Raw genomic sequence first — 22,839 nt, forward strand, 5'->3', positions numbered from 1 at the left:
GGCCTGTGACGGTAGTGTCCCCATGAGTGACAGAACACTGAGCCAATCAGCACCATGCTCCTATTTTCTGCTGGCTTGCCCCACCACCACAGAAAGCACTGAGTTAGGCTGAAACACCTGCATTTTGGAGCTGCCTTACTCATGAAAACAAAAAAGAGACCATGTTTGTATGCGGCTTTTTTAATTCAATTATATAATTTTTTTACATAGTTTACAAAGTGATATGTGACACGTATTAATGCCAAAATATCATGCGCCCCCCCCAAAAATATATATGTATATATTTTTTTTTTTCTTCAAAAAATGTGGGGCTCAAAATAGGCGGGGCACTGAATGACAGGTCACCACTAGCTGTGTTGGATTTGCCCCAAACATAACGCTTTGTATTCAGGACTTAAAGTTAATTTCTTTGCCACATTTTGTGCAGTAATAAGTGCCTTGTTGCAAACAGGGTGCATGTTTTGGAAAATGTTTAATCTGTACAGGCTTCCTTCTTTTCACTCTGTCATTTAGGTTAGTATTGTGGAGTAACTACAATGTTGTTGATCCATCCTCAGTTTTCTCCTGTCACAGCCATTAACTCTGTAACTGTTTAAAGTCACCATTGGCCTCATGGTGAAATCCCTGAGCGGTTTCCTTCCACTCCGGTAACTGAGTTAGGAAGGACGCCTGTATCTTTGTAGTGACTGGGTGTATTGAAAGCCTAAATAATAACTTCACCAAGCTCAAAGGGATATTCAGCGTCTGTTTTTTTAGTTTTTTTACACATCTACCTTCTTTGCGAGGCATTGAAAAACCTCCCTGGTCTTTGTGGTTGAATCTGTGCTTGAAATTCATTACTCAATTGAGGGACCTTACAGATAATTGTATGTGTCGGGGACAGAGATGGGGTAGTCATTCAAATATCATGTTAAACACTATTACTAGATGCCGAAACGTTGTTAAATACCCATTAAATTGCTGGGAGATTATACATGGAGTGTGCGACTTTCTTTATTTTGATAGTTTATAGTTTATTTGCCGTTAGTCAGCGCCTCCACACAAAAATTTTTTGGGGTGTGCGCCAGCTCATGTTTTTTTTAATTTAACCACTATTATTGAACATAGAATGCATCCATGCAACTTATTATGTGATTTGTGAAGCACATTTTTACTCCTGAACTTATTTAGGCTTGCCATAACAAACGTGTTGAATACTTATTGACTCAAGACATTTCAGCTTTACATTTTTTATTGATTTCTAAAATGTTCTACATACAAAATTCCACTTTGACATTATTGGTTATTGTGTGTTGATCAGTGACACAAAATCTAAATTGAATCCATTTTGAATTCAGACTGCAACACAACAAAATGTGGAAAAAGTAGGGGTGTGAATACTTTCTGAAGGTACTGTACATAGGCTACTATTTACGATGGCCTGCTAGCATAGACAGCCTACATATTCATCATTGGTTACTAGGCTTCTATTTAAGATAAGACGGGTAGCGTAGAGGGAGATACTGTAGTGTTTCCCCATTTGCATATTTCGGTTAGCCTCTACCTCGTTCTCCAACTAAAGAGACTGTTGGGACACATACAGAGTGTTAGATCATGATGAGAGGGTTTTTTCTTATTAACCTAATTTCCATTTCAAATGAAATGGAGGCATAGCACTCTATAAAAATGTACCTCATATGGTCTTATGTGAGATAATTCCAGAACGAGCTTTTAAATGACACACATTCAGGTTGATATCAATTACTCTAAGTCCCTTTCAAGTCTAAACACCTTTCTCTATCATCTACATTGGCTGCAGAAAACAATAATCTGCTATGGCAGATCTAAAATAAACATCTCAGCACATTATCAACATAATCACCTCTCTGCAGAGTGTGTGTTGGTGCATGAGCTTACTGTGCCTCACACCTGCTCTCCCCAGACTAGGCAGTGCCTAAAAAGCAACAAAGCTGCTCTCTGTGTGAACACTACTAGACTTCTCACTCCCACCAACGCGCTGGAACCCAAACAGCGGAGTTTGCTATAGGCAAAACATACTTTAAGAAGTAGGGGAGAAGAAAGCCCGACCCAGCGAGTCATCTGTTTCTAATGCTGGGCCCGCTGGTGTGGATTACAGGGATGTAGAACTCAGCCTGACCCCACATCTCCATCCCGGGGAAAATGGGAGCCTTGGTGGGGCGGGGGGAGCGGTCCGGGAGCATGTTTACAGTCCCTCTACATGTTTACAGTCCCTCTACATGTTTACAGTCCCTCTGCATGTTTACAGTCCCTCTTCAATGAGGGGTTTCTCTGGCTTGTTTTTCTAATAACACAACATCAAAAACAAATTCTCAGAAACTAGTGTTTGAGACCGAAAATGTCTCTGCGGCAAATATTTCCCTGGTGCTGTCATTGTGGCGCTGTTACCGCCACGCTGTAAAGCAGCACACTACTCATCAGACCTGCCTTCCTAATCTTCAAAGCAGCACCACAACATGGGTGTTTTATCATATTAAACACGATAAGCAGCTGGTTTCTCAGCAAGCCAAGTTTTTACTGTCCCCCCATCTCACAGCGGAAAGGGGGAGGGTTAACACTGAGGAGAGCGAGGGAGAGAGAGGGAGAGAGGGGAGAGAGAGAGAGAAGGAGAGACCCTAACCAACTACACCTCATAAGACTGGCACAGAGCTGTCCCATCTAAACCTTTTCAAAACCTATTTTTTATCAAACCAACTGCCAGGTCTCTCTTGGGAAAGAGGTTTTCTGACCTCAGTGGGATTTCCTGATTAAATCAAGGTGATAGAAACTGCTCTTACCTGTAGTATCTGGACTGCAGGTAGGTGGAGCAGACAGCTTTGGACACGTGGCTGGCCGAGCCAAAGTCAATGACCTTGACGCGGTAGGGCTGCCTGGAGGGGTCCACCAACATGATGTTCTCCGGCTTCAGGTCAGCGTGAATCAGACCCAGGCTCTTGAGCTTCATCAGGGCCGTGGCCACCTGCTGCAAGACCGGTCTGATGTACTTCAACGGCAGTGGACTGAATTTGTTCTGCTTGAGGAAGTCGTACAGGTTCTGCTCCAGCATCTCGAACACCAGGCACGTGTGGTTCTTGTGCTGGAAGCACTCGTAGGCACGCACAAAGTTGTAGTCGTCTGCACTCTCCGTGCTCAACCGGGCCAGGATGCTCACCTCGATCTGGCCCTGGCGTGCGTACGATGGGTGGTTCTTCAAGATCTTGATGGCAACAATCTCGTTGGTGCCCCTCTTCCAGCACTTGACCACCTGGCCGAAGGTACCTCTGCCCAAGAACTCTAGCACCTCGTAGGTGTTGGTCATGGAGCAGACCACCTCGTGCTGCACCAACTGGTAGTCCCCTTCATTGTTGGAACCACTGTTCTTGGAGGTGGCTGTCGATGTGGCCGTTGCCGTGGCCGTAGCCACAGCGGCCCCGCTGGCTGCGTTCTGGATCATCGTTGTGCCGCTGCCGTGCTCCTCGATGATCGTCACGCTGCTGTTGCTGTTGTCAAGCTCCTCACTCTTGCGCTTAAGCCCGCATCGCTGGTAGGTGTCCAGCAGACTGACGGTGCTGCGACGGGTCAGGTTGTGGATGGCTCCACCACTTCCTCCTCCGCTTCCGCCTCCACTGCCGCTACTGCTACCGGCCAAGCCCAACAGAGGCCCCAGAGGCCCTGCGGTGCCCGAGGTACTGCTGGCCGAGGCGACCACGATGTGCCCCGCGCTAGACGGGAAGATGAGTGCTGGCTGCTCGTAGGGCAGAGAGGAGTTGATGCCAAGAGGGGTGGCGTGGGACACTTGCTGCTTGCTGTTCTGACTGTAGACGACTTTGCTGTGCGTGCCGTACCCTGTCATATCCCAGTATGAACTCTCCTCCACCTTCAGCTTCTTCACGCTAAAGAAGGCACTTGACTGGAGAGTGTGAGGGGACAAGACTTGCACTTGCGAGGCCATACCTGGAAAAAAGGAGGGGAGGGGGAGAAGGGAGGGGGAGAGATAAAAAGTGAGAGGTAGGAATGTGAGACAGTGCTTGAAACACGAGCGGCGTCTTTAAATAAAGAGCGCTTAGGTCAGGGCTGGTCGTTACAGCGCTCAGCTAGGCCCATGCTGACACATCAATGACACACTCAACCGACACGTACACTGGACACTTGGATTCACATTGGTTATTTCACAGTTTAAGACAACTATTCATAATTAAGTATCATGTATGCTATTCATGGCAAGAGAGAGAGAAATGTGTGCATAGATGCTTTAAAAGTATTTATACAACGGGTGGGTCTAATCATGAATGCTGATTGGTTAGAAGCGCATTCCAGACGGTGTCTATTCCACAAGTTACCACCGGCTAAGTCTATGACGTTAAAATGCCTATTTACTCTGTTCCATCTGTTCCATCCACTGTCTCATCAGCCCAGGCAGTGAAGTTAGAAACTTGATCTCCACTATAAAAAGCATCTAGACATTATCTCACATTTCTTTTAGACTAACATTTAGTTTTCAAAAGCGGAGATTGGTATTAACCTTATTGTCGGTCTCTCAGACATTTGCAACATTTTATCAATATTCAAATTCGATCTCCAACTGTCGGGAGTAGAGGTCGACCGATTAATCGGAATGGCCGATTAATTAGGGCCGATTTCAAGTTTTCATAACAATCGGTAATCGGTATTTTTGGACACCGATTTGCCGATTTAAAAAAAAACATTTTTTTTACACCTTTATTTAACTAGGCAAGTCAGTTAAGAACACATTCTCATTTTCAATGACGACCTAGGAACGGTGGGTTAACTGCCTTGTTCAGGGGCAGAACGACAGAGTCTTACCTTGTCAGCTCGGGGATTCAATCTTGCAACCTTACGGTTAACTAGTTCAACGCTCTAACCACCTGCTTTACATTGCACTCCACGACTGGAGCCTGCCTGTTACGCAAATGCAGTAAGAAGCCAAGGTAAGTTGCTAGCTAGCATTAAACTTATCTTATAAAAAACAATCAATCAATCAATCATAATCACTAGTTAACTACACATGGTTGATGATATTACTAGTTTATCTAGCCTGTCCTGCATTGCATATAATCGATGCGGTGCGCATTCGCGAAAAAGGACTGTCATTGCTCCAACATGTACCTAACCATAAACATCAATGCCTTTCTTAAAATCAATACACAGAAGTATATATTTTTAAACCTGCATATTTAGCTAAAAGAAATCCAGGTTAGCAGGCAATATTAACCAGGTGAAATTGTGTCACTTCTCCTGCGTTCATTGCACGCAGAGTCAGGGTATATGCAACAGTTTGGGCCGCCTGGTTCGTTGCAAACTAATTTGCCAGAATTTTACGTAATTATGACATAACATTGAAGGTTGTGCAATGTAACAGCAATATTTAGACTTAGGGATGCCACCCGTTAGATAAAATACGGAACGGTTCCGTATTTCACTGACAGAAAAATTTTTTTGTTTTCGAGATGATAGTTTCCGGATTCGACCATATTAACGACCTAAGGCTCGTATTTCTGTGTGTTTGTTATATTATAATTAAGTCTATGATTTGATAGAGCAGTCTGACTGAGCGGTGGTAGGCACCAGCAGGCTCGTAAGCATTCATTGAAACAGCACTTTCGTGCGTTTTGCCAGCAGCTCTTCGCAATGCTTCAAGCATTGCACTGTTTATGACTTCAAGCCTATCAACTCCCAAGATTAGGCTGGTGTAACCGATGTGAAATGGCTAGCTAGTTAGCGTGTGCGCGCTAATAGCGTTTCAAACGTCACTCGCTCTGAGACTTGGAGTAGTTGTTCCCCTTGCTCTGCATGGGTAACGCTGCTTCGAGGGTGGCTGTTGTCGATGTGTTCCTGGTTCGAGCCCAGATAGGAGCGAGGAGAGGGACGGAAGCTATACTGTTACACTGGCAATACTAAAGTGCCTATAAGAACATCCAATAGTCAAAGGTATATGAAATACAAATCGTATAGAGAGAAATAGTCCTATAATTCCTATAATAACTACAACCTAAAACTTCTTACCTGGGAATATTGAAGACTCATGTTAAAAGGAACCACCAGCTTTCTTATGTTCTCATGGTCTGAGCAAGGCACTTAAACGTTAGCTTTCTTACATGGCACATATTGTTTCTGCATTATTTAAACCAAATTGAACATGTTTCATTATTCATTTGAGGCTAAATTGATTTTATTGATGTATTATATTAAGTTAAAATAAGTGTTCATTCAGTATTGTTGTAATTGTCATGATTACAAATAAATAAATAAATCGGCCGAATAATTGGTATCGGCTTTTTTTGGTCCTCCAATAATCGGTAGCGGTATCGGCATTGAAAAATCATAATCAGTCGACCTCTAGTCGGGAGTCGGGACGAGAGAGAGAGGCAGCGTTTCTCAGCCAGTTGAAATCATGAATCAGCTGGCGTAATTTTTATGGATATATACAAAGAAATGTCAATTGAAAAAAGGTCAAACGAAACGAAGTGCAGCTAGTTTGCAGTCTTTCCAACTTCAGTTTGAAGTTCTTGTGTTAGCTGTGTTGTTGGCTAGCTCCTCTGTACAACAGTGTCCTGACCAGAGAGCACATGTTCTATGTCAGGCGAAATCATGCCTCATTAGTTCAATGTTATGGATGTATCCAAATAAATGTCACTAGAAAACAGCTTAAACAGATGCAGCTACTGTTGTTACTCTTTCTGCACTGTTTGACGTGACTGTGAGTTAGCCGTAGTTGGCTAGCTAGCAAGCAAGGGATAAGAACGTTGCCAGGCAGTATGACAATGGAACATTTAGAACGAACGACTGGGTTGCGTCCATAGATGCAGAACAAAAAGACTGAATGACTGAGTCGCATCTCTGGCAACCGAACCAATAGAACGAACGACCAGCAGGCTTGGGTCAGATGAAATAGTACGAATGAAATAGTATGAATAAATTAATCAAAATAACGTTTTTAATGATAATGTGTCAATCATTATTTGAATATGTTGGTAACCCGTTGTATAAAAGTGATAATGACCTCAAAGCCCGTGTTTGTAGGATATATTGGCAACACCCATGCCAATATATCCTCCAAACACAGGCTTCGAGGGCATTATCACTTAAATCCAGTATTGGGACGTGTTTCATTATAGGATAAATATGAGGTTTAAACAGGAACTTTGTGTATGAATGATGACTATAGAGATATGATATATATTCAGAGGAAATATCATTTCTCTTCTGGTCCCATCTGGACTAATGTAAACAGAGCTCTTGCGAATACTCATTCATAGGGAGCTCAGAGAATCATCAGAGGAATACAGAAATGTGCACCAAAATGTTTCAAGGAATGATAGAAATTTCCTCCGCAAAAAGCAAAATGACAACCCAGACCCTGCATCTGTTGGTACAGAGAAAGAGAGGGAGAGAGAAAAACCTTCATCTACTTTTGAAACAACAGAGAAGCATTTGAACTCCATCTTAACCTCAGATCCTGAAGACAACAAATCAAAACCGGTAAACTGCGAGGCACTGAGCTCATGGGAATCGGCTGCCTCAGAAGCAAAAAACGGCACAAAAATAACCAGCTCAAACAGGGTTTTTAGCAATGATGTTTGTAGCACTGAAATTATTATTGCAGCACAAGCTTGCTTAAATGCAGGCCTCGGTACTGCTATATTAACAGTCTCCCGTGTACCCCGAATTAGTGTACTAACACATTTAAGAGCTACCATTGTGTACATCTTCACTCACACTCACATTGCCATTTGTAAACATAAAGAAAATCCACAAACACACATACTCAAAATCCTAAAACACACCCACGTATGCACACAGTTAGTACAGTATATACAGTACCAGACATAGCCCTAGCCTAATGCTAAAACCAATCCTGCTTTCCTGTCTCCTTATAGATCACTAAACACACAGTGACTCTGAAGAGAAGAGGCTGTGCAGAGGTCCAGGAGCTAATGAGTAGGACATTTCCCCAACGTTTCGGTGGAGTTCCCGAAACATTCCCGAAATGATGATTCAGGAGTGTGTTGGGGACAGGGAGCGGAGGGAGGATACGTGCTTAGTCACTCTGTCGTTATTCGATGTTTGAGTTCTGATAGATTACTAATACACTGCAAATCTCCTCTCCTCCTCTTCTTCATCCTCCTCCATCTCCTTTCCTCCCTCCTCTTCCTCCTCCCTTCCCTCCTAACAAATGTCCGTCTGACCCGATATAGCCAGGGACACTGGTCATCCTAACGGTCATCTGGTCTTAACCTTAATGCTGCACACTGAAGCCGACGCCTGTAGGCTAGTTGATTAAAGGAATAGTTCGGGATTTTGGCAATGAGGCCCTTGCCCTTGGCACGCTAGCTGTACCCGAAGACTTCCATTCTTTGTGCGAAGTTAGTTAGCATTGGCTCGTGAAACTACCTCTAACTTCCTACATACTGGATGCAGATACATAAAGATGGTACCCACGAGTTCATCTGACTCTGGAGAAACAGTTAAAGGGCTTCATTGACGAAACCCCACACTATCCCTTTAAGCATATTGCTCAGGGCTATTTGCTAGCCTCAAGTTGAATCAAACTACTCGTCTTGCATAAGGGTTCCCCTATAGCCTTAGACACCCCTCTCTGTCCCCCACCCCGGACTGGTCTGTGTGGACAGCCGCTGTAGGATTTAGACCCACCAGGCCGCTTTGTAACAACGTGTGGATGGATGGAGTAATGGAGTAATGAAGACTATCCGCTGGGCTATTAGGAGCAAGGCACTCAGCTAATCACATAAGCCACCAGGGCCAGATGTCACTTGGATTACCCACCGATTCCTTAGCTGGGCACTTTGCTGCTCAAAATAATTTGGGCACCGTAGTCACTAGTCACCGTCAGCGGTGCTGCTGCTGCTGCGTGGGACTGACTGAGAGCCTATGGGAGGATAATAACATGCTATAGAGCATTGGCCTACTGTTCTGATGGTGATGGAACATTCCAGGATTATAGCACTATGATTAGGGATGACCAACACTAACTGCATTGGCCAGGCAGCTTTGGGATTATGGCTTTAGGCTCAAATTGTAACTGCTCTTTCCATAGCAGCGCCATCGCCATCTGAAATTCTCCTCAAACTGACGTTATTTATTAGTCATTGACTCCTGTTGGTTACTGTTCTGTTATAGGTATCCAAACTTGAGCCACATGGGGAAATGTAGGCGCCAGCCAGGACAGTTGCCCCCACTTGCCTAACTTGGGAAACTGCACTGAAATATATTCTGAGGAAATACTTGGGAATCTGAACTGAAATATGTATATTCTGAGGAAATACTTGGGAAACTGAACTGAAATATATTCTGAGGAAATTCTTGGGAATCTGAACTGAAATATGTATATTCTGAGGAAATTCTTGGGAAACTGAACTGAAATATATTCTGAGGAAATACTTGGGAATCTGAACTGAAATATATTCTGAGGAAATACTTACGAAACATGGGGCTTTAACGTATCCATGATTCACTAGGGCAACTCTGGGAGCTGGCAAAGTTACAGTTAACACAACTGAAGGGTTGAATAAAGAGTAACTGACTAACAGACAGATAAGTATTTAAATGAACAAACAGTATGGGGTCAAACGGCTGGAACGTTATCTCTGAACAACATGCATAGGCAACAATGTGCACAATAGTACCTCACTGGAATGTCAGAACGCATTAATCACCGCATTGAATCGCCACTTAAGTTCAAAACTGTTTCGAATCTGAACCCTGAACATGTAACAACCACCTCCCTTTTTGTTGTTGTTAATTGTTGGCTTTTTTATATTTAAACCAACATTGTAATCTACAAAGCTTCCAAATGCCCTCATTTATTTGAATTTCTGAACTCTGTGCCAAACACAAAACAGTAAAGGGCCCATTGTTTGACATTTACAATGTTGGAATGCCTTGAGTAGCCTCTCCGTTTAAAATACCTTAAAGAGCATGGTGTGTTTAGTGCACTGCAATTAAGCAGCATACCACAGTGGTATTTCCCCGTGTTCAGAGGCAGTACGCTGAAACGGTAATGTTCAATGTCTTCAGGGGGGATTATGTCCTCTTTCAAATGTTCATCTGCTTTTTGGGAGGATCAAGTCTATTCTGCACTCTTAGAAAAAAGGCTTCCAAAGGGGTTCTTCGGCAGGGGTTCTACATGGAACCAACATAGTTTATTATTGAACCGAAAGGGTTCTACATGGAACCAGAAAGGGTTCTTCAAAGGGTTCTCCTATGGGGCAGCCCAAAAAAAACATTTAGGCAGGTAGCCTAGTGTGGTTAGAGCGTTGGAATAGTAACTGAAAGGTTGCAAGTTCATATCCCTGAGCTGACAAGATAAAAATCTGTTGTTCTGCACCTGAACAAAGCAATTAACCCACTGTTCCTAGGCTGTCATTGAAAATAAGAATTTGTTCTGACTTGCCTAGTTAAATAAAGGTAAAATGAAAAAATATATATAACTTTTTTTTTCAAAGAGTGTGCGCGGGAGGCTGAGGGAGGGAGGGAGGGATGGAAGGAGGGGAAAAGAAAGGCTGGAGGCCCTCTTGGTCTGGTTACTGACTGACTAGGTCCTGTGTGCTTGGCCGTTTTAATAAAGGCCTGTATAGTGGTATGCATGACAACGTGCCGTGTAGCACTCTTCTCTAGAGGAGAGAGGAGGAATCAAATACACAACCCTTCCTCTGTCACAGTGGGACCCTTCTCAGAGCTAACCCTCTGTGAATGTAGCAGTCCACGGTCCTGAACCATCCCCTTCAGCAGAATGGACAAGGTGGACACTGAACAAGGAGTCCAGGTGCAGTCTGCAAGAGATCACCAGAGGCCCATCTGAGGGTTGTCTGTCTCCTAGGGATGATCCAGGACATTAAGGCATCTGTAGGACTCATCAGAGAGCATGGGGGGCAGATCACTGGTTAATGACTTGACCTCTGTCCGTCGAGACAAAGCATTAGCTCCCCTCGGCTCTGATGGGAACAGTGGCGTGAGAGAAGAGAGGGAGCAGAACCCCTCCAACTCCTACCCTTCTCTGCTGTCCACTCCACTCAGCATCAGGGTCATCGCTATCCACCCCCCTTCCAGGAGAGAGAGACACCGTGGCGGGTGTCTGACTCTCTTATCTGTCCGTCTGTCCACACCCGTCCTTCAGGTCCCATAGCAGAGACTCTCCTGTGCCATAAGCAGCACTGAGCAAGCCAGCCTCTCAGGGGACTGGAGGTGAAAATGAATGCAGCGGTGAAGAGGAACATATTGTCTGTTTGGAGCGAGGCAATACGCCATGTCATTCAGCCTGGCCTTGTGAGTCTGTCTGCCTGGAACAGTCCTTAGAGGGGGTGCTAGGGCCTGCCCCCCCCCCACTGTCTCACATAAACACACACCACTCCCAGCCCCTATTGACTATACCCGGTCCACTTTTATAGCTCCCATCTCAGCTTATTTATAGAATAATTCCTCAGAGAGGCAGTCAGGGACAGCTATTCAGCAGACCACAGCCACAGTACAGTTCCTGTTCAACCTACAGGTAACTACTGCTGGCGGACTAGCTACCGGCAGACTAGCTACCGGCAGACTAGCTACCATACACACACACTACAACACAAATCCATAAGGTCACGTGTAGCCAATGCATTCCAAATCTTCTTTATAATGAATAACAAATAGTCTACTACCTAGGTGGTGGCCATGAACACGCATCTAAGCTAAAAACAAAGCAGCCGCTCAGCAGTGGCTATATAATAGATTACAGCTTGTTATTCACATGTAAAGTGCAGACGTTATAAAAAGCCACCTCTATGAGGCACCTTTGGCATGGTTTCATTCTGCCACAGCCTAACCTCTGCCTGTTTAATTATTAGGCACATTTCAATAGATTATTGAAAGTTCCCAGAATTTTGCAACCCTAGCCTTGGGAGAGGGAGGGAGGAGAGAGAGGAGAGAGGAGAGGGGTACAGGGTGATGGCAGCATGAGCTCTATTTGAGCAGTCTTTCTTATTAATGAAAAATCACGAGCAGGGCAATTGTACAAAGCACAGCACCCAACTTCCTCTCTACAGAGAGAGCGAGAGAGAGAGAGGGAAAAAGAGAGAGAGACAGGCAGGCAGGCAGAGAACCAGGGCAAGACAGAACAAAGAGTAAGAGAGAGTGAGAGAGAAACAGAAAGATAGAGACAGAGCAAGAGTGAGTGAGAGACAGAAACAGAGAGATGGAAAGAGAAAAGAGAAAAGAGAAAGCGTAACATTGCTGCTACGCTGGGCATTTAACCCCACCGTCCCTCTCTCAAAACAACTCTCTTTTGACTACTGCTTCAGGTCACCAGGCAAACACAGTGAGGCCATGCAGGGACACACACCTGATAAGCAGCCTGCCTTTCTTCTCTCTGCTTATCACCCATGTACAGTAGCGACCCGACAGGCCTCTCTACACTACATGTTCTCTCCCTCTCACTCCTAACGAGCAGCAGGACAGCAGGTCATTGTTTGCATCTATAGATAAATAGGCCTAAACGTTCAGTCCCCAAGGCAGTCTAACCATATGTGATATAATCGTGTGTGTGTGTGTGTGCGCATGTTGAGGTGGCATGTTTGCAGTTCTTGCAGTGCTGCAAGAGCTGATCAAAGGCTGCTGCGCCAGGTTACAAAACCCCAGAGACAGACACACTGAGGACACACACACACACACACACACACACACACACACACACACACAAACAACATATCAACCACCATAATTCAATCTAAAGATCGACCAATAACGGCCCTGTGGCATGTAAAGATTTCTGAAGAGACCATTAACTGTCATAGACCATAATCAGATTGTGGCTCAGTCTCACATTTTCCAATGAAATGTAATTATCGACCCAGACCAAACAATCAACAAGACAAGTAGAACAAGATAAAGCCACCAAGCAGAGGGAATAAGGCGATAAACAATCAAAGAGAAAATACATGAAAATCAACTGGGTTTGTAAATGAACTGGGTTGCAGACAGATAGTAATAGCATTTGCGAAGGGGCACATTTGTATTACCCTAATATGATTATCATTGGGAAAGTCTTTTAATGGCTTTGCACTTGTTCCTGCAGAGCAAGGCTTTAAATCGTCCATGCCCTCCATCATACTGTGCTGAAGATGGCAGGGAGAGAGAGAGAGAGAGAGGGAGAGAGAGAGAGAGAGAGAGAGAGAGAGAGAGAAAAGAGAGAAAAGAGAGAGCGAGTGAGGGAGAGAGAGAGAGAGTGAAAGAGAGAGTGAAAGAGAGAGAAAGAGAGAGAGAGTGAAAGAGAGTGAAAGAGAAAGAGAGAGAGAGAGTGAAAGAGAGAGAGAGAGAGAGAGAGAGAGAGAGAGAAAGAGAGAGAGAGAGAGTGAAAGAGAGAGAGAGAGAGAAAGAGAGAGAGAGAGAGAGTGAAAGAGAGAGACAGTGAGAGAGAGAGAGAGAGAGAGAGAGAGAAAGACTTGAGACATATCCTGTTGGAATAGCACTATCTGTCAATAGGTTGTAGTTTCAGAGACATTAAGAAGCACCAACCAGTCCAGTCCAGTCCACTCTGGAGGAGCGTTTCCTGGGGTATGGGTGTGCTTTAACACAGGCGCCAGGGGCCAAGGAGGAACCCAGGGGTCAACAGCTCTACACTAATCTCCAACATACTGATGGAGCTACGCCTGTACTCCAGTACAACTCCCACCCATTGGAGAAACTGTACAGCCCAGCCCAGCCTGGTCTCAACACTCTGCCAGGAACGAACCAAATATGTGTGTGTGTATGTGTGCGTGTGCCCACAAAGCCCAGCAGGTATTTTGAGTGACAGACACCCATAGCCCGCCCCTGTGTCTCTGCCTCGTCGGGCGGTGAACCCCGACCACAGAAGAACCAGTCATACCCGATGAGTCACCCAGAGACCAATCAGCAGAGAGGCAGGCAAGGTGTTTTCAAAACATGTTGGATTTTGAGCAGCAGCATTTTCGGGGAAGTGGGCTGGCTATTAGCCTGGTCTTGTCTGCTGGAGTGCAGATTGGACTGACAGACAGACTGTGTTGTAGGGACGCCATTGAGTCAATGTGTCGGATAATGATAAGAGACTAGTGCTACTCCCACTCCCTGCTCTGCTCTGAGATGGCCAGTCGTGGAGGGGACAACAGCCCCCGTTCTTGAAGCTCTTTATCCCTCACACGCCAGAGCAAACAATCAATACCCACGTGTGGTTAGCCTTTCCCTTCCTTATTCCTTGTCTCCCTCCACCTCCTATTCCTTTCTGTTGTCACATATAACTTAGGGATGGGGAAGATCATGGCACGGAAGCTTCCCCAGGCGACGAGGGGCATGATATTTCAGGGGAGGGGGTTGAAACTGAGCTGAAGTCCAGGAAAGGGCCATGGTGCAGAGTCATTTAGCAGCTTGGTTCCTGTTCCAATCAACTAACTGGTGCTTCTCTGAACAGGGGAGTAGCTTCCTCTTTGGAAGACCCTCCCACTCTCTTCACAGAATCCAGGAGAGGCCACAGCAACGGACCCATATCAAGCCGACAGGAACGGCCACACACCAACTCACGTGAATTACACATAACATTTGTGGAGGGTAGAGAGTTTTCAACTCAATGTGCACTAAACATGGCAGAGACTGTCTGGTGACATAACTGCTGAGGTAATGAGGGAAAGCAGCCAAGCAGCCAGCTCAGCTCTCCACACAGTCTGGTTCACAGCCTAGGCAACATAAGGACTTCAAGGATATTTAGGTATGCTCACAAATAACCAGACCTGGGTACAAATGTAAAATCTTTCAAATACTTTGAGGGTTTGCTTTAGCCTGCCTGGAGTGCTCGGTGGGCGAGTTTACACTATTCTGTAACTTCCATCGCTCCAGGCAAGCTCAATCAAGCCCAGCTAAAGTATTTGAAATGATTTCAAATAGCATTTGAAACCAGATCTGCAAATACACATAACATCCAAACCCGCTATGTAAATAGCCAAGCATCACTGTTAGTGACCACACTGTCTGCAAGCCAATAAGCACCATATCAGCTACTAGGGCGGAGGCCAGGCCTCAACCCCCCCGACTCTGTCTATTTCAGGAAGTTAACGAGGCAAAAACAACAGTCCTGCAGCGCCGGAGATGGAGGACAAGCTTTCATATATCTAAAGGTCAGGTCTTGTCCTTTTTCTGAGGCGCATTCTCTGAAAAGCCAGAGCTTTCGCTAGCCCCTGCATGAGCGCACAGCTGCCACGGCCCATCATGGAGGACGAGGGGTGCCTGCATGTGTGTTTGCGTGTGTGTGTGTGTGCCATTAATGCTCAATGTGAGGAGACAGGTTAGAGGAGACGGGTGCTCCCCTGCAACCCTTCTGCACTCCCCTCCTCATACCCTGCACCCCCCCACTACCTCTGAGAGCACCACGGAGCCCCGTTGTTCTCTCCACCCCCCCTCGGGTCTCTCCTTCCTTTCCCCCTTTCTCTCTAACTCGCTCCGGAAAAAAAGGGTCAGTTCTAAGAGCAGTCAGGCAGAGCTGTTTTTACCCATGTGCCTCAGGCTTTGAAGTGAGGAGTCGTTTTAAAGGACTGAAAGCTTGGTCTATGTAGTCATGAATGAGGCCTTGAAATAATAATAACCAACTGGCTATCAAAGAAATATATATTAAGATGAGTGAAAAGTAAAAGAAAAAAAAGGAAGAATCTCATTTTTCTTTTAACATAAAGTTACATTATTTTCTATTTCGGGCAGCTATGACAGTGATGAAAGCATGAGGCCATTATAGTTTCAAAATGCACTAAAGAGATAATCATGGGATGAAGTAAGATATGGGAAAGTATCTGAACTGTGGCCTGAGGAACATTCTTTTCTTTAGCTTTGTATTTTTCCGTCAGCACGAACGGAGGACCCAGAGGCCAGTGGAATCAGTGATCTGGTGTCAGCGTTCCCTCTACCATCCATCACACCATCAAAGCCAGTAATATCTGAGTCTTTGAGGGTAATGTTGACCACACACACACGTCAGCGACTGAGCAACACCAACTAGGTGATTAGTCAGTGATCCAGCAGAAACGAAAGAGCTGAAAAAGAAGAGAAGAGAAATAAAAGGAGAAAGGGTGAAAGATAAAGGAAAGACAGACAGAGAGGAAAGAAGGCAAGCAGAACATAAAGATGTGTGATGGTCATTTCCATTCCTGTTGATTCCCTTGATTGGCCCAGTCTCTCTCTGTACTGTGAGCTGTGTTTGTCCCTTCTCTCCCCCCCTGGGGCAGCCGCAGACAGCACATCTGGCCGTTTGAAGTGCTTTGGTTATCAGCCAAGTGTGTCGCTGTACCTGCAGCCATCTGTGAAGGGGCTGCCAGCCCTCCGCTAGCCAGCCAGCCGGACGACGCTCCGCTTCCCTTCCCTGACCAAGAACGGCCCATACTCTCTCGCGCCGTCAACCTACATGGTGGGCTCTCTCTCTCTGTTGTGTTGGTAAGGCCAACTCTGCTGCAACTCTGCCCAGTGCTTTTCTATTCTTTACTTCATCTAGTGCACAATGCTTCGCTCTGTCTTTCTCTCTCTTTCTCTCATTTCTCTCTCTCTCTCTCTACACCTTCTCATTCAAGGGTTTTTCTTTATTTTTACTGTTTTCTACATTGTAGAATAATAGTGAAGACATCAAAACTATGAAATAACACATATGGAATCATGTAGAAACCAAAAAAGTGTTAAACATTTGAGATTCTTCAAATAGCCACCCTTTGCCTTGATGACAGCTTTGCACACTCTTGGCATTCTCTCAACCAGCTTCATGAGGAATGCTTTTCCAACAGTCTTGAAGGAGTTCCCACATATGCTGAGCACTTGTTGGCTGCTTTTCCTTCACTCTGCGGTCCAACTCATCCCAAACAATCTCAATTGGGTTGAGGTTGGGTGATTGTGGAAGCCATGTCATCTGATGCAGCACTCCATCACTCTCCTTCTTGGTCAAATAGCCCTTACACAGCTTGGAGGTATGTTTTGGGTCATTTTCCTGTTGAAAAACAAATGTTCCACTAAGCGCAAACCAGATGGGATGGCGTATCGCTGCAGAATGCTATGGTAGCCATGCTGGTTAAGTGTGCCTTGAATTCTAAATAAATCAATGTTAGTGTCACCAGCAAAACACCCCCACACTGTCACACCTCCTCCTCCATGCTTCACGTGGGAGCCACACATGCGGAGATCATCCGTTCACCTATTCTGCATCTCACAAAGACACGGCGGTTGGTACCAAAAATCTCAAATCTGGACTCATCACATCAAAGGACAGATTTCCACCGGTCTAATGTCCATTGCTCATGTTTCTTGGACCAAGCAAGTCTCTTCTTCTTATTGGTGTCCTTTAGTAGTGGTGTCTTTCAGCAATTCGACCATGAAGGCCTGATTCACGCAATCTCCTCTGAACAGTTGATGTTGAGATGTATCTGTTACTTGAACTCTATGAAGCATTCATTTGGGCTGCAATGTGATGTGCACTTAACTCTAATGAACGTATCCTCTGCAACAGAGGTAACTCTGGGTCTTCCTTACCTGTGGCGGTCCTCATGAGAGCCAATTTCATCATAGCACTTGATGGTTTTTTTGTGACTGCACTTGAAGAAACTTTCAAAGTTCTTGACATTTTCCGGATTGACTGACATGTCTTAAAGTAATGATGAACTGTCGTTTCTCTTTGCTTATTTGAGCTGTTCTTGCCATAATATGGACTTTGTCTTTTACCAAACAGGTCTATCTTCTGTATACCACCCCTACCTTGTCACAACACAACTGATTGGCTCAAACGCATTCAGAAGGAAAAGAAATCCACAAATTAACTTTTAACAAGCCACAGTTGTTGATTGAAATGCATTCCAGGTGAATGCATCAAGCTGCTTGAGAGAATGCCAAGAGTGTACAAAGCTGTCATCAAGGCAAAGGGTGGCTGCTTTGAAGAGTCTCAAATATTAAATATATTTAGATTTGTTTAACACTTTTTTGGTTACTACAGTACATGATTCCATTTGTGTTATTTCATAGTGTTGATGTCTTCACTATTATTCTACAATGTAGAAAATAGTAAAAAATAAAGAAAAACCCTGGAATGAGTAGGTGTGTCGACTGGTACTATCTACCTACCTACCTACCTACCTACCTACATACATACATACATACATACATGTCTACACTAAACCATGCTCACTCTCTCCCTCTCTCCCTCTCCCCCCCTCCGTCCTCCCTCGCTCTTGCTCTGAAGTTGAGGAAAGAAGACAGAGAACATGAAAGCCTTCATTAAAAATGGCCATACATTTTTCACTTTGAAAAGCTCCCATTGAAACAAAAAGAAGAGGGTGGGCAACTGGGCAGTTAAAAAATGTGCTGTTCCCTTTGTGCAGTAACTGTACTGTACCCTTCCTGCAATAGCAATCCTTTAGATACTGTAGACTGTAGTCTATACACAATGTTGAAGATATCCTACTGAGCATACACTGGTTGAATCAACATTGTTTCCACATAATTTCAATAAAATGACACTGAACTAACATGGAATAGATGTTGAATTGACATCTGTGCCCAGTGGGATCATTGGACAGTATTGGGCCCTGGCTCCATGACTGTAATGTCACATGCCATGATGAAAGGCTAGAATACCCTGTCTGTGATAAAGAAGCAGTCTGTTGTTCTTCCAAAGAGTGCCATGCCAAATGGACTGGGTATGGGGGGGGATATTATCCAAAACAATAGGATTAAGGGCCTGGACAATGTCCACCACCAAACAGGCTTGTATGCGGGGTGGGATGGGGTGGGGTGGGATGGGGTGGGCCGGGACGATAGGGGAGGGAGGGGTGGGAGGCATGATTACGAGAGCACAAAAGCTGTCGCTACAGAAGGCCCCACAGGCCCTAAATGCCCCCCCCCAAAAAAAAAACGGGCTTCCAATCTTCCCATCAGATGGTGTCCATTGGTGTCACATGGGTAGAGTCTGAGCTGACCAATGGCTTCTCATCTCACAATCAAACAGAAGTGTATTTGGGGATGGGGAAGTGGGGATGGAGCACGGTGGGGGCATGGAGGAGAGCTGCTGGAATCACCAGGCAACCAGGCCTGAGGAGGCAACACAAAAAAACACAGAAAGATTGCCACCTCGAAGCTCTGCCGTTACGCTGCGCAGAAGTCATGGGAAAAGCAAAGCATGCGCTGTGCCAGATTCTCCCATACCATATCCATGACAGAGACAATAGACTCTCTCACTACATGAGGAAGACACAATGAAAATTAGCCTTTACGAACCAGAAATGACTACACAATGAATAGCTTAACAAATACAACTTCCCAACAGCTCGTATTCTGTTCCATTGACTCTATCCAGGGACAATGTCTCCTTAAAGATGGAAGAAATAGCAAGCGGAGACCCGCAATCCTTAAGCACAACACAAAGCACAGCATCCAGATAGGGCTGGGTGTACTGCACAGGACCTGCTTGTCAGACTCAGAGCCACAGGCAGCTGTTCTACACAAACTGACAGCAAACACAGAGCAACAACAGAACTGCCTGCTGGAAGAAGGCCTTCACACACGCATAACACTCTGTACGGAAATGCCTTCTGTCAGCACTGAGCAGCACATCCCCAGCCAAAAACTCACTCCCCCTCAAAAACACTGAGCACACTAGCAGTCCTCCAAAGACTCACACTGTCCTCCAAGATCAGACTGAGAGTGGGAGTGGTCCTTGCAGCCTTGAATGTTGCCAGTGCCGAGTTCTTCGAGGAATCGAGGAATTATCCACACTTGGACTAATGAAATAATCGGAATAAACTGCTCCTCGTTCTGATCTCTCAATCTGTCCCCATACCAACGTTTTTAAAGAACATGTTGAAAGAACAGAATAGAGGCTGTAGAAATAGGCTAGACACAGTAACGTTACAGTCCCACTGATGTTTGGCCTGTGAATGCTTTGTTCAGCCTGACCTCTAACCTGTCATTTCAGCTCGGTCAGAACTCAACGCGCGCCCATCTGTTCCTCACCAAACCAAACCGCCAGAGCAGCACACCTGTGAACCATTTCACCAGACAGACACATCAGAGGGATCCCATATCCCTCCCGCTTCCACCGAGATCTGGCTAACACACACTCACTGTCTGCTCTCATCAAACTCACATTGATTACGCCGTATTCCTAGTACCCCCTCTCCCTGGCTTAGCTCATTCTATGACACGCTTTCACAAATCAGTACCTCCAAGAACCTGAGCATGAACACTACATTTTCATTTCCTTTTCACATAGACTACTTTGAATAATGCAAAGGGGATGCTCGTAATGTTCTGCGGCATGTCCATTTTCATAACATTTACCAGCAGACTTCAAATAAGCAACTGCACAAAAGGGATGGGGGGGGAACATCTACACGCTAAAGTGAAAGGATGTGATAGGCTTAAACTCTCGCAGCGAGCTATCTGTGCATCGACAATACAGGGAGAGCGACGGTCACTACCAGGTACAGATCTGCTGACTACCCAAGCTATGTCACTAGCTAAACTCTCAAAACTCTCCGCTCCGCATTGAAACATAATCGTCGGGAAGCTCAGTTCTAACTTAGTAAGGGGTGACTTGGCCCCAAATTCCTGTGGTTTTGCTGGAATTCTAATCAAAGTTGAAACCCTGTGACCTTGGAATGAAAACTGGGGTCACGGCCCTATGAGGACGATACCAATCAGCCAGCTACCAACAACAGAGTGAGAGAGGTGGCAGACCTCAGCCTTTCCCTCTCTCAGCCTTTATATACCCACTGACACAGAGCAAGAAGGGCACTCACCCCATAGACGACAGGGAGTGGTCTGTAAACCTCTCCCTCCTCCCCCATTTCCCTCTTTTCCTAGTACGTCTCTGGGAGTGACAGAGAATTCAAACACCTATCTATACACAGTGCATGTGTAGATGTAGAACAGTAGTGTTAGTCTGCAGTCCCTGTCACCACCACCACCACAATCATCATCTCAGCTGCAGCCTCTGATCTAGTCTCTGTCCATTTTTCAATGAGAGTGTCTCCGGCCTTGCGAATGCTCTCTAAGATATCGTTTGACCTGAGACTAGGCGAGACAGAGCCACAAATTAAGCTAGCTGGTGCCCTGCTCTAGGCTGTCTGGCGCCCACTGACCCCCCTCTCTATATCCCCCCCCCCAACCACCACTTTCCCTGACTGGGACATGAGTCTGTGTCTGAATATTAGCTTTTCCACAGCTGGGGGCTGCTGATCCTGCTCCCTCCACCATACATTCATCAACGTGTCAGTTTGGGTTATGAGACTGGGCAGCCAGTGCGCTGGGCAGCCAGATCGCTGGGCAGCCAGAGCTTACACTAACATACAAACTCAACAGAGCGGAGACAGGCAGGGGCCAGGCCAGGACGGCAAGACTGGCACATCTGGCTCCGAACCATCACTACCACAGTGTCCCGTAAGACACTAACTCACCTACCCTCTGAATCAAATACCAGTGGTTTGTTGGTACTAAATTGATCTTGAGAAAAAACCTTGGGGGGGGGCAGTGCCTACTGCACAGTACCTTTAACATTTTACTACAGTGGGCTAAATCAGGGTCACACAGAGTGTTTCTTGGTAGTCTTAAACAAATCTACTTTGAAACAAAATGGGGTTAAAAAAGAAGACACCTGTACCATGTCAGGTATAGAGGTGAAATGGATTCAGTTTGCACCCCAATATTACATCACAGAGGACTGAGATATATATTTTTTAAAACGTTTCACATAGAAACACCGGATTTTCTGTTTTTTTTTTTTAAATAATGCTTATTAATTATGAAAAATATGAATAACATTCCACCCATGAGGCCACAGTCATGTGACTGCAGGAAAGGGCTACAGATTCGAGAGGGAGATGTTTCAGTCTTGGTTATTGAATGTCCACAGAATTCCAGCATCATGATGGTCTCTGCACGTGGATGGTCCCTGTCACCATTTTTCCACCAGTGGATGTGGCCATTTCCACTGCTGTTCCTGGCTGCTGCTCCACATAGCAGGCGAGAACAGAGAAGGTAGACAATTAATTCCTCAGCTTCTCGCCATGATGAAAGGCAAGCCAGGGAATGCCATTCCAACTAATTACCTTGCACAGTGGAGTCTCATTTCAACTCTCCTTTTCATGCTAATGCAAGCCTATTTGGCTGTTGAGTTTAACATGCAGAGCTCTCTAGCCAGTCTGCAACTAATCAGTCTGGCTGGATTGGCATAAAGGATATGACCATGCATGTAGCCTACGTTTCACAAATCTAGTGAAACGAATTGCCTACTAAATAATCAGTCATTTGTCCCTCTCTAACTATAGTTTCAGCTGTAGCCTATGATTCGGATATAGATATAAATTGAAATTACATGCTTTCTAACAATTACTAGGCCTACACTATTTGTTTTTGTCACAATTTAGGCCTACACCAACTTTCACATTTTCAACAAAACAAATGTTATCCAAACTAAACGTGATTTTATATGTAGTTACTGGTTTGTTACAAAGGGTTCTGTTCCAAGTTAAACCAGCAGAGGGAGCACGGACTAATAGTAAAATACACAAACGGCAATAATACAAACATACATTTTCACATTACACCCTAACCAAAAAATAAAGTAATGGTTCCTTTTTTGGGGTTAATGACAGGAATATATGTTAAAAAAAAATCTGCAGTGTAATTCTAAAGAGCATGGAGGTGTATTGTGCAGTAGCCTATAATACGAAAAGATTATGGATATTAGTAGATGGCCAAATAGCATTTGCCCTGGTAGTCATCACAACATGTAGCTACTGTATAGAAAATTACAATTGTACCACAGCCATGAGACCTGTCTCTATCTGGTCTGCCTTATTC

The 22,839-nt window shown here is 45.0% G+C and overlaps 1 protein-coding gene across 7 annotated transcripts in view; it reads right to left on the reverse strand.

Annotated features, from left to right (window-relative positions):
* LOC106573173 (homeodomain-interacting protein kinase 2) overlaps positions 1-22,839 on the reverse strand; it is a 107,626-nt gene that overhangs the window by 83,645 nt on the left and 1,142 nt on the right. For all 7 annotated transcript variants that reach the window (XM_014147905.2, XM_014147900.2, XM_014147899.2 and 4 more), the window contains exon 2: positions 2,796-3,951. In XM_014147905.2, the coding sequence (XP_014003380.1) occupies positions 2,796-3,951 (1,156 nt within the window). The remainder of the gene's footprint in view (positions 1-2,795; positions 3,952-22,839) is intronic.

Source organism: Salmo salar, chromosome ssa16 (assembly GCF_905237065.1).
Source record: "Salmo salar chromosome ssa16, Ssal_v3.1, whole genome shotgun sequence".
Lineage (NCBI taxonomy): Eukaryota > Metazoa > Chordata > Actinopteri > Salmoniformes > Salmonidae > Salmo > Salmo salar.